This window comes from Silurus meridionalis, chromosome 28, assembly GCF_014805685.1.
Source record: "Silurus meridionalis isolate SWU-2019-XX chromosome 28, ASM1480568v1, whole genome shotgun sequence".
In the NCBI taxonomy this organism is placed as follows: Eukaryota; Metazoa; Chordata; class Actinopteri; order Siluriformes; family Siluridae; genus Silurus; species Silurus meridionalis.
In genome coordinates, this window is record NC_060911.1 from 4,057,155 (window position 1) to 4,070,285 (window position 13,131).

The following is a 13,131-nucleotide window of genomic DNA, read 5'->3' on the forward strand; positions in this document are numbered from 1 at the left end:
ATAAGGTCTTTTTCATTAACAAATAAAATGACAGTATCATGTCACAAAGTAAAAGAACTTTTAGTAATATAAGGGCGAATATAATTTAAGTAAAAATCGCCTCTTGTGCAGAATAAATTAGACAACGGCAGATAAAGCTGCCATGCAAAATGTAATTTGTAATGCTCACTGACAATTAAAAAAGATCTATTAAATCATAAATGTATTTGATTTGAGAGTAAACGTTGCTCAAATCTTTAATACTCAGGAAAATTAGAAAATAGCCAAAAACTCAAGTACTGTGAGGAAATACATTTACACAAATACTTTACACCACTGTTAAAGTCTAATTTCAAGACACGTCATGACTTCTTGGAGATAATATCTGTTATTCTCCGACAGATAATGTGCTAATTGGGTTTAATAGACTTTAGGCGATGAGAGCACTGGCGTTCAAAACCCCCACTATTATTGGAGCGATTCATTTCAAACCACAAGTAAATATCACTGCAGAGGATTAATCTGATGTGTTAGAAATGTGTTGTGATGGGATGTGTTATATGAGGTATTGCTTTCAGAGGTCCAGTGTCTACAGAAAGGTCTACTGAAACCCTGATCAGGATAAAACAAAAGCTGAAAATGAGAGAACACCAAATAAATAAAATACAGTTCAGCCTGTTTTTTTCCTTTTCACATTCAAGCAATAATGAATAGACTTGCTCTTGGCCCATATGGTATAGTGTGCTCTGCGAAGGGTGGAATGACCTTGACAAAGACCCACACTAGTGAACAGCGCTTGTCTCAGATCCCTTGAGCTACCAGCTACCCTGATAAGCATCTGAGGTCTTCAAAATGAAGTGTGAAAACGCAAAAGATCAATTCACACAGTGAGAGGAGAAGCATGATGAAAAGCTTATACAGCTAGCTGTGACACCAAACCCAGGTTATAGCTACGCTTCTGATCACAACACGTTAAGAAAGTTTAATTAGGTGTCCTGGGCCTCTATAGCTGTCTTTTTGAAGTATACATACATGCATACATACATACATACATACATACATACATATCTTTAACAAGGTGTACCAAGAGACATTATGTTTTATTCATGTGTCTGAGGTCAGCTCATTGTAGACCACAGAGACTATTAGTGAAATAGGACTGGGTCTCACAGAAACTCCAACTGACACTCAGAATCTCATTTTCTAGAAGTATGGCTCTGGTACTTTTTTTTGGCCATATGGCTCTGCTCCTATGAGACACCACTATGTCATGCAATCAGAAGAAAGGACATGCAACTACAGATATGACATTTATTTAAACAAACACCAATAACAAATACAAAAGAAAACCAAAAAACTATGACAATGGGAAGACAAGCCATATTCAAATGCCAATCAGCTATAAAGCGGAAGCAGGTGCAAGTGATCAGTGACATGTAGGGGCTGATGAGAGTCGTAGTCCTGCAGGTTTAGACATAATCCTGACACTCTGATCATTTATGATGCATTACCAAAGAGCTTTAGGTACTCATACTGCACAGAGAATGTCTTCATTCAGGGATAGGCTTGGGGAAAAGAGATCAGTCACTTGATTGTCTAATAAGTAAAATAAATGATCTTTTAAGCTTTTTAAAAAATCAATAATCATCAATTATCATAATCAAAATCACATCATCAGCTTTATAATTTGAGCTTTGCCGAAATCATTATAAGATCATTGCATTCATTTTGAATACAAAGACAATTCCCACTCAATCTTTGCAATATACATTTAGAAAAAAAATAAATAAAATTATTATGGCAAAATCTTGGCAGACATGTAATATATAAACTAGCTAAATTTCATGTAGCAAACATTAAAAACCTGGCAACCCTGCCACTAAACTTTATGTTCACTGAAAACATGCACAGGGAAGCATGGTGCAGTGTGAGACCTGGCCTAATAACCTTTATTAGCACTTATTACAGTTTACATTTCTATACACCATTGGACAATAATAGTATACCTTTATAAAAGAGGTTTCACGTTTTAACAGAATTTCAAATGTAAAAGCTGTGCAGAAGGACCTTATGGTGGAAATGCACTGCAAATTTCCTGGAAAAGTTGTTCGACTCTTGAAAAAGTTCCTGTAGCAAAAATGTGGCCTAAGATTTCAGAACACTTACAGATAAATGGAAATTCTTTAGTTGAGGTCCATTATGATAAAGTGGTTCCCTCAGTAATCTTCAGTATGAACCCTCTTGAGATGCGCACCATTAACAATTACATCTTAAATGATAATATCTGGTTAATTAAATATAAACTTCATTACAGATCACAGATGGACTTCATGGTATGTGAACTACAAAACACTGCACATTTACAGCAGATTTGCTTAAAAGCCAGAAGACCAATTTAAAATCCAACTCCATTTCTGCACCACAGTAAATATCTGTGCAGAGAACACAACATTATCATGAACTCCACACTGGAATCCAGAAGGAGATACAGGAACATTTAGACCAGAACCAGAAGATTCACCCTACTGAAACCGTCATGACACTGATGTTTCACTGTAGTTTTTATTTTGTGTAATCATCATGCAGTTCTGCTACATTCTGTATATTCTGAATCTTTTATATATATATATATATATATATATATATATATATATATATATATATATATATATATATATCTGTATACTATCTGTATATATATTGTGTATCATCTTGGTTTGTATTTATAATACCTCATATATATTACATTTTATATATATTGTATATCTGCAAAATTTACAAGCTGTTTTTTTACAATATATAATATGTTGTTTTTATACATTAACTAAATATAATAAGTTTTTATAAATTAACTAAGTAATCAACTAAATCAGGGGTTTTCAACCGGTGGTCCGCGATGCCCCCTGGTGGTCCGCGGCGGCAGTGCATGTGGTCCGTGACAGCCTACATAATTTCACTATTGAAATCACTTTTTTTTCCATAATTTATTTTTCCAAACATTTCCAAAATATTTGCACATTAGTGGGAAAACGGAATTTAATGAAAATATCTAAAATATTCAAACTGACACAGGATAGGCTAGCTTTGCACCTATGAGGCCTATGCTTTGCTAACGTTGTGTTTTGCGTCATATAGTATGTAGTCATATAGATTCTAAAGAAATGTCCTGTCAGTTAGAAACCACAAAATCATCCCTCCTGACAATCCTGTTCTAGAAAAGTTTCAGCTTACCTCTAACAGGCTTCTTTCATGACTGCTAATGAAACATCTTTTTACCAAAAATAAAACTGTCCCATTAGAATGTGTACATTCATATAAACCTGGGATTTTGCTGGTCACCATTTAAACAAACTAATCATCTCTATCTGACCAATCAGATCTGAAGAATTCAATAGCAACTCAAAGATGGATGCAACTGAACATTCATTCCATATCACAAGTTCTTCATGATTGTCTCAGCAGTACCTCATTTCAGACAAAATGGTACAAATTGGCACATGGGAAAAATATGTATTCATTCATAGTACTTGCTGTGTAAAATATAAATTAGGAGCTGTTCAGTATGTATTAGGGGGCCATTGGCTTTTGTCTCCATCTGCTGGAACGCTGCTTCCTTCACGCTTGACTTTTACATCTCACACAGTGTAAATATTTTAAATGACCTGAGGTGTATACATACATTGGCAGGAACATTCTCGCTAGTTTTGTTGTAGATAATGAATAAATCATGGTAGTAATCATAAAGTCTAATTCTAAATTAATCTAAAGCATTTATTCCTCTCAGGGAATCATTTCTGGACCCCTGGGCAGAACCATATGCAAGAAGCTTTTACCCATCTCACCATGCAGTTCAGCTCATACCAAACACTCATGCTTATGACATTAAACATCTATTCGGAGCATCATACACCAAAATACAGCTCTTTTTCAAGCACCAACTCAGTGTCCAGCTCAGACAGCATGTGTCTTCTTCAGGAATGATAAATTACATGGTTCTGATAAAAGACCAATAAATTACAGTTAGGTAACAATCTTAAATCTCAAAGTGAAGATAAATGTATAACTTTTATATAGTACCATTTTTATTGTCGAGAAGTTACGAAGCAACATGGTCATCATATACCCCCTCCCATAGGCAAATATACTCACCTGTGTATTTAGAACTATAAATCCTTATTGGGAAATATCTCGACAACTTTAGCCAACCAGCACCGTTATCACCTGTTTTCTAATTATTTTAATCGAAATATTAAGAATCAGCACATTTTAATCCCCTGAGGTAGATCATTTTACAGTGTTATTAGTGTTATTACTGCCACCTGCGTCTCATTCTTCTGTGTCTGTATTTAAATTAAACATTTCCTAATGCTCAGTGTGTAGTTGTGCTACGATCAGCATTTTATACGTCGTTTGTGGTTTTTGCCGTCTGGATCTTTTTCTTTAGGATTACATTTTGAGGAGATGTTTAATGCTATGTTTAATGCTATGATGTCATATTGATTAAATTATTTTAATTGGATTGATTAAATAAATCTTTTGAGTAATCTTTGCCTATTGTTTTTTATTTGGATTTGAATGAAATTTTTAGTTTTATCTTACATCATTACCTTATGATTTAATTATTATTACTGATTTTCAGTTCTGTTACTTTGCATTTAGTGGATTATGTTTGTTTAGGGTGTAGTGTGTGGCAGTGTAATGGGGTAATAATTCATTTCTAATATATGCTCTTTGAGGGTCCCCTAATGCTCAGGGATTCTGGGCACGTGTTCGTTAATCTGTGCCTGCTTTGTTTCCTTTCCATTTGTAATGCTTTGTGCAGTGGAATAATGATAATGTTAAAGAATTGCTTTTGACTATTATCTTCACAGCACCAGCTTCTAGCTGGAGAATAACAAGCCACCATGAGAACCTTCTCCAAGGCAGTAAGCCAGTTTTAGAAATCCTTGCTAATGAGATAAAGCACCAACGATGCATTTGAAGGTTTAAACAAGAGCCATTTTTATTATATATTTAATTACAATTTAAAATTGTATTAAATTGTTCCCATGAGGACACTAATAGGAATCTGGGCCATCATTAATAATTCCAGGCTAAGGGCCTGAATGTGTCATTTTGACAGTTTAATGGCCCTCTAGTCACTTATAAAGTCACCAGACTGAGAGGATTTCTCTGAAGAGGATAAATATGGGGCTAATGCAGGTTGAGTGCAAAGGCAAAAGTGTGTCATGAGATCACTGGCACTCCTCTGCATATTGTCTGAGATTTGTTCCCACAAACAAAATTCTTTTCACAGTTATAGATATGCTTTGATTGATAACCCTGACACTGGAATATATCACTGTGGCATATGATGTGGATTGCTGGCCAACACGCCAATTTTATAAAAGAAATAGAAGCTGTGCTATGTTAAATGCTTACCTGTACTCAGTTATGATGATTCCAGTCAAGATGTAGTGGCTCAGATGTGTGTGTATTAGACATGTATTTCGATATCGACAATGAAACACTTTTTGTTTACAATTTATAATATATAAAGGACACCTAGTTTGCAGACTTCAGTACTCCAGTATTGCTCTCTTTTTTCCCTGGAGTCCTGGAGATTTTTGTTTCAGTACAGTAAATCGTCTCCTGTGGCAGTTGGCTCCTCTGGTTTTTTGGTCTGTATTTTGGGCAGATGAATTCTGCTTGAAGCAACCACCAAAACATTGGCTCCATGTGAGACAGAGCTGGCCACACAGAGCCAAAACGAGAATCCCAGTTTTTCTTCTAAAACCACTAGGTGGAACAGATTCTCCTGAAAGTTCGCCACGCGCTCCGTTAACCGATGACACCGAACTGCTGCGATGAAACAGGCAAAGCCAAGAGAGCAGAACAGAGCTGAGGAAAAGAGAATGGAAGTTTGTATAAGGTTTGGGGAAGCCGATGAATACAATGTTTTCTACAATAAAAAAAAAATACAAGGATGTGTTGTAATTATTGGCACCCCAACAATGTTTAGGAACAGAATAAAACTTAACTTTTTGTCATCAGTGACCTGTGTCACTGGGGTACATATATAAGATGAGGAAGAAGCCAATTTCCCTTAGTCATAAGGGAACACATGACTTTACCTGTACTATATAAAGAAAATCTGTAATTATTTATTGGGAAGTCATTACTAACCTACCTGCTATGAGGTTCCAGAGATAGAGACCTAAAGGTCCTTTGATGGACTGGTAAGGCACTTTTCTGGCGTTGTAAATGTAGAATGCCAGACTGACCAATGCAAAGCCAATAGCAAAGAAGAGGAAGAAGATTATGATCATATGAAGACCACTGTTGACTTTCCTAATTAGTTTTGGGAAAACTGGAAAAAAAGAGAAGAGCATACATAAAAAAAAAAAAAAAAAACAGTAGCTATTATACACACAAAGGCCAAAAGTATATGGACATCTGACCATCCCAGCCATACAGTATGTGGCCCACAATTGTATACAATGATTTTGTATGCTATAGCATTGCAATTTTCCTTCACTGGAACTAAGAGGCCCAAACCTGTTCCATCATGATAAAGACAAGGTTTGAAGACGTTGGAGTGGATGGATTCGAATGACCTCAACCCGACTGAACACCTCTGGGATAAACTGGAATGCTGATTGCAACCAAGACTTCTCTAATGCCTGATCTCATTAATGATACTGTGGCTGAATAAACACAACTCCTCATAGCCATGCTCCAAAATCTATTGGAAAGACTTAAATAAGATCAAATTCAGCTGGTACTGGGTGTTTAACAAACACACAGATATGTGATGATCTGTCCACAATCTACACAAGCATTTGGCAATATAGTGTATTCTTTCAGTACATCACTATACACATGATTTCATACTTATTCCTTGGGTGTCAACTTTAAAAAAAAAGTATTTTATTCTGAATGTCCTCATAATTTAAAAAGCAAATAATCATAACATTTGCATCAATATGCAAAAAAAATCAGATGTCATCTGGAGGCTTGTAGCAACTTTATTGAGAATGTTATTTCCCCTTGATTCAGAAATTGCAGTTCTTTCTACCCTTTTTTACCACCTGACAAAGACAGGATACCAGTTTGACCAGCTCCGCCTGTGTTTTGGTAGCTATGGGGATGAACTAAAACGATAAATTATACTCACTGTAAATTTTAAAACGACGACTTCCCAGACCGCATCTCCTCGTTTTGCCACCTTGAAAGAGTCCGTAGTAAATATCTCCAGTGAACTGCTCAAGCTCTGGATTCGATGCATTCACCAAATCAACCCCAGTTTGACACAGGATGGTGGCAGTAATCCAGCGCTCGGTGGAGAGCGCAACAACCAGCAGCACCACCGAGCCGATGCTCAGTATGGAGCCCAACGAGAACACGATACGCTTCCACAGTGTCGGCATGGCTCCTTTCACCCTCACCGTCCCGCCACATTCCTCCTCAATACTGCTATTCGAGACATCCAGTCCTGAGAAAAATGCAACAGGAAAAAGTGTAGTTCAATAATACTTCCTTTTGGGATGTTTTTCTCAGGGAAATATTAAACACTGAACGAGAGAGCTGAGGTAAAGTCAAGGAAACCGAAGCTGAGTCAGGTCAGACATAGCTCTCTGTCACGCTCTGAATGAAACCTTATACTTTAGCTGCGCTTCTGTTCCAGGCCAGGGGTTTTGATGCCCTTTACCACACACACACACACACACACACACACACACACACACACACACACACACACACACACACACACACACACAAACACAGGCATTCTTATCCTTGTGGGGGCATTTGGTCGCCATCAACATATCCATATACAACAATACATCCAAGTATTAGGCACCTGGATAATTCATACATAACACACTTCGACACACAGACCATCCACCCACACACACTGGCATTTCAAGTGGATGTTGGGTCCTCACCTAGATATAAAATCATGTTGCAGATGCTTGGACATTTAGTACATGACACATCCACATATAAAAACAGACACTTCGGTATTATGTATATGACACCCTGCAAAAACACACACTTACATCATATAAATGTATCCTCTTAATGATCTTTTGCTTGGGTGCACATATTTAGAAGCCAATGCACTCTTTTGTAATTATTCATCCTTTACAGCTCATAAACCCGGCCTGTGATCTAATCCTATAATAAAACAAGGTGTACAGCATAAGCTTTCTAAATTTTAGCACCATATCTTCGTCAAATGCATGATGAAGATAAAGATCGGGAATACAATAAGTGGGTCTTGGCTTAATAGGAAAGAGTGAAACTTCACCATAGTGACATTCGTAAAACATGTGACCTATGACAATAGATTGTAAGATAAATGTAGCATAAATTTCAAATGATCTGATTTTAAAATGATCTGACTTGAATTGGACTATTGTTATCTTTGATATTTGTCAAATGTGTCTTTAAATAGAGTTGATATGGATGTTTTTGTGCATAATCCAAAAATAATGTATGGTTAATTAAAGAGAAACAAAATGTAATTAGTTCATTTAGGTAAACTCATATTATGAACTGAACGGTTTTTGAGGTTAAAGAACTAGTGTTGTTCTACTATAGAGCATGAATGTAAAATAATGCTGGATCAGCCAAAAAGGAGTTAACTGTTTGTGTTAGAAAGATAAAGAAAGATAACCTGATAATATATGTGTGTTAGAATTGTATAAAATGATGGACCAGTATGCACTCTGCAAACTTTTTTTTTGGAGTTAATGCATCCTCAGCCAAGATAAACAAACACATATATAAACAAGCAAACAAATAAAAAAATATGAATATCAGCATTGTTTGCAGTTCTTTCTTAGGAATACAATTGTCCAGAAACATTTAGAAGTACCTCATATATTTATATAACCAATTGCTAAAACGAAAAAGAAAAACCTTGTTAGCAACACAGACACTGAAACGTCAGGTCGAAAATAAACTAATCAGAAGGTTATTAGTTCGAATCTCAGCACCACCAAGCTGCCACTACTGGGCCCTTCAGCAAGGCCCTTAACCCTCATTTGTATGAATGAGATGATTGTAAGTTACTATGGATAAAGTTCTGCCAAACACCATTATGAGTTAAAAGTCAACAATTCCTATATGACTTAAAAAGTCATCAAGCATCAGATTTGAACAGTATTTCAACACCAAGATACATGTTAGTGAAAGGCCAAAAACAGTTGATTTGTGAGGTTTTATTTCCTAAAATACAAATCCAATTGTACACCGCATTAACCATCAACACAACAACCTCTTCAACATCCAAGAATGAAACACAGATCAAACAAGTCCAAACAAAGACAAAGTAGTAATCAAGGTTTAAAAAATGGATTCTTAATTTCCAAATAAAATGACAAAATCATGTCACAGCAGAAGAACCATTAGTAATCAATGGACGAATAAAATGTAAGTAAATATCGCCTCTTCTGCAGAATAAATAAGCCACGGCAGATAAAGCTGCCATGCAAAAAATAATAGGTAATGCTCATTGTCAATTAACATATAGTGGAGTAAAAAGTGCATCTACTCAATAATAAATGTGGTTGACTAGAAAAGAAGTAGATTTACTCAAATAGTTTACACCACTGCTCAACGCCCAGGATAATGTCAGCACATTGCAAATGAGATACTTCTCAGGTGTAGCCTGTTGGTTGTTTTAATCACAAGAGGGAGACATTTCATTACTGATCCTTAAAGGTTCCTCTATGATCATTTCTTACACGGATTTCAATATCACTATTGTAATGTTTTTTAACAGATTATTGAGCTAAAACTTGCACAGTGTAAAACACTTCCTACTCACACAGGGACTTGTAATGTCTCATATATAGCATGCTATTAGATAAATGACAAATGCAGGTAATCAGTTATATGGTGAAAATATTTTTGTAGAAAGATGTGTATTTACCCTTTATACACAGAATCTGCAGAGCCAGCACTTTGTAATGGTTGGGTAGTTTTGTCCCTCATAGGAAACTCTTGAGGATAGGTGACTTTTGGGTTTCATAGGTAACTTGATGAGGTTTTTCCTGTTCTTATACAATCCAAAAAACAAAACAAAACAAAAACAAAGCAAGAATGACAACTTTAACTTGAATTAAACTGTACAGCAGATAAACTCCACATCACCCTGATCTTCTTTAATGATCTTCTTTACATAAGAGAAGCACTAACATTAGCTGTATATCAAGCTGAAAGGTTTATGTAAATGTATTCCTGCAATATTGTCAGAATTTTGTGTTTTTTAGATGCTAGGCGTCACTATAAGTGTTTTCCGATCTGTCTGTTAATCGTGTCATTTCTGCCACCTGTGTCCCATTTCACCCTGTGCACTTTAGCTGCAATAAATTGTTTCCTCACTGTGTTCAGTTGTGCTAAAACCATACATTTGTGTCATGTGTGAATACGATTTACAATCATCCCAAAATGCAACTATAAAAGATCTAAAGTAAATTAGACTGGTAGCGTGTTTGACTCTTATGTTCCTGAGCTCCAGTCCAGTTGATCTAAGGTCCAGTCCAGCATCTTATACAGGAGCTTTTTTTCCTGCATGGTGAAGATAAGAAGATTAAAAACATTTGCAACATAGTTGTAAATGAATTGTAAAAATATGACACTGGTTTTTCTTCAAATATTAGGAAATGCTATAGCTGACATAAATCACTTCAAGATGTGCTGTTATTGACTACAGAGTTTTATTCTGGCATTATTACTGTCACATTTTTCTGTCTAATCACAACACCAACATCCTGTAATACTTTTCATATTTCTTTCACCTTTATCTGCACGTTTGTCCAATTGTGGCTAATCTTAAAAATCAAACTTCAACAATTACCCAGTAAATGTCAACAATGCTGAAGTATGTGAGCTTCAACTACTTTTTTTGTGGTTACAGAGTCTTATAATATTGATTGTGAAGTGGAGATATATTGACCAGAAGAGCAGCAGTGGCGTGCGCTAAGCTAACTGCGCAAGTCAAATGACTGGACTTGTGGTTTGGCAGTAGTTTATAGGTTTAATGCATGCTGGAATGTGTTTTAATGTGTTTTAATGCAGTGATAAGAAAAGTTATAAAAGCTTCTAGATGGTTCGGTGATAATGTAAACCAGTATAATTGCTCTCATGGCTCTCTTTATACTCATGTATTTCTTGTCCCTTTTTCTCAACACACCTTTTTTCTGTCTCTCTTGTCTTTCATCACCAAACACTCTTTCATATTCTTAATTTATTATGCATAATTACATTCTCTTTTTATTTCCAGTGTTTCAAAGCCAATAAAAAATTTGTTTTTTCCTATTACCTTGTGTATCATGACGAGATAACATCTTTTTGTAACAAAATGGGAAAATGGTATTGGTAGACAAAATGTTATATGTCTATAAAGATACAGAAGTAACTTTGTTCTTGTACAATGCAGGTCAAACAAGTTCACAACATCTGTGGAAACAACAGGACAAGCGAAAGTGGACCACAAAACCAAATGCTCTCTCAGTTCGAAGACATATAAACACTTAAAAACCACTATGGGAGACACCGTCCTCTACCCTGATTATGTTGTAATGGGATGTAGGGTCCAATGGACTTTGGATTTTGGTAGACTGGGGTCTTCTGCACAGTCAGCAAAAACCCAACAGGGCAAACTTCATTAGGTTACCATTATCCTCCATTACACCAGCTCTCAACAATGGCGTCTCTATTTAAGCATTGCTTTAGGCCGTAGACATGAAGGTGAAAGAAGGGATGATGAAGAGACGTGAAAAGCTTTCCTGAATGAAGAGTAGAAGCTTCACATAGTCATATTTCTCAAGAAATACACAGTGAAGGTAGAAATGAATAAAACTGGGCAGTGCTGGCACTCAGAGTAAAATGAAATGAGGGAAAATAGTATAAAAAGGTTATAAAAAGTAAAGTATGTCTTCACTTTGCTGTCTTTCCCTCAGACTACAGACTTAATTTTAGAGTAATGAGAATGATCTGGATCTGGAAAGCCTCATGACTCTAGATAATTGCTGTAATTAATGGACTGCATTTTTCATTTATTTGTTTACAGCAATTGACGCATTTAATTGCTTTTTCAACTGATTATTGGTGAATCTATAAACCGATCAGCTGTAAAATTACAAACACCTGCTTAATATTATGTAGTTCCTACTTGTATCACCAAACCAGCTGGTGTGTGATTGGGGTCTGGCACCTAGACATTAGCAGCAAATCGAATTCATTTAAGGGCCAAGATAGATCACACTTGTTTCTCCAGCATGTCCTACAGTTGCTCCATCAGAGTTGAAAGCTGAGGAATTTGGAGTCCAAATTAACACCTTGAAGAAGTGCTGTTATGTTCTCGTTCTGTGTCATGTTCCTCAAAGAAATTCTAAGCGTGGATTATCCTGCCACTGCCACTAGGAAACATTGTTTATGAAGGGGTGCACTGGGTCTGCAACAATGTTTTTCCTTATTAAGTATCGTAAGACATTGGGACTGTCAAATTTGTACTATATGTCAAAGTAACAGCCACATGAATGCATAAATGCCAGGATCCAATGTTTGCCAGAAGGACATTTCCCAGAACACTTTGCCTTCCTCACATCTTTTTGGTAGGTACGAACCACTGAATAACAAGAGCAGACCTGCCTGTTTTGGAAAAACGTTGTCTGGAAAAAAAAATTTCAGACAAGATTAGGATTTATTCAAAGTCACTCAGATATCTACCCTTGTCCATTTCTTTCCAATGTAAATAGAGTTGTGAAAGTGAAATTATGGTCTGTCTTTGTGTCTATCTATCTATCTATCTATCTATCTATCTATCTATCTATCTATCTATCTATCTATCTATCTATCTATCTATCTATCTATCTATCTATCTATCTATCTATCTGCAATAATCACGTAATAATTATTCCATTTGTATAGCCCCTTTCTAACACTCAAGATCAATTTACACATTTATCTTTCTTACTCATGCCCAGGCTCAGTGGTCAGTAGGCAGATTAATGTGAAATGATATAGTTGTTGCAATAGTGGATAGTGTTTTCTGGGGAAAGGAGGGGGAAGGAGAAGTGATCATATGCCCATAGAGATCAGAGTGACTCACGCTGAGAGAGTCAGGCAGTGAGTCAGCATCTTCACCTTTCTTTTGTT

At 36.1% G+C, this 13,131-nt stretch overlaps 1 protein-coding gene across 2 annotated transcripts; it reads right to left on the reverse strand.

Annotated features, from left to right (window-relative positions):
* Positions 1–3,901: 3,901 nt before the first annotated feature.
* On the reverse strand, positions 3,902–10,436 carry clrn2 (clarin 2). 2 transcript variants are annotated; one of them, XR_006924864.1, is made up of 5 exons: positions 9,902–10,436; positions 7,136–7,453; positions 6,149–6,328; positions 5,401–5,859; positions 3,902–3,974 (listed from the first exon to the last, which is right to left on the reverse strand). XR_006924864.1 is itself a non-coding variant. In XM_046843244.1 (4 exons), the coding sequence occupies exons 2-4, from the start codon at positions 7,386–7,388 to the stop codon at positions 5,591–5,593; spliced, it is 702 nt and encodes a 233-aa protein (XP_046699200.1). In that variant the 5' UTR covers positions 7,389–7,453; positions 9,902–10,436; the 3' UTR covers positions 4,969–5,590. The 2 variants fall into 2 exon arrangements, 1 of the variants encoding a protein (XP_046699200.1); XM_046843244.1 differs by lacking the exon at positions 3,902–3,974 and having other exon boundaries at positions 4,969–5,859.
* Between the last annotated feature and the right edge of the window lie 2,695 nt (positions 10,437–13,131).

Excerpts from the sequence above, each read along its gene's own strand:
- clrn2 (XM_046843244.1), bottom strand. The coding sequence starts at position 7,388 with ATGCCGACACTGTGGAAGCGTATCGTGTTCTCGTTGGGCTCCATACTG. Across the intron at positions 6,329-7,135 it reads TCGTCGTTTTAAAATTTACA|TTTTCCCAAAACTAATTAGG; the intron begins GTGAGTATAATT and ends CTTTTTTTCCAG. Across the intron at positions 5,860-6,148 it reads TCTCTGGAACCTCATAGCAG|CTCTGTTCTGCTCTCTTGGC; the intron begins GTAGGTTAGTAA and ends TCTTTTCCTCAG.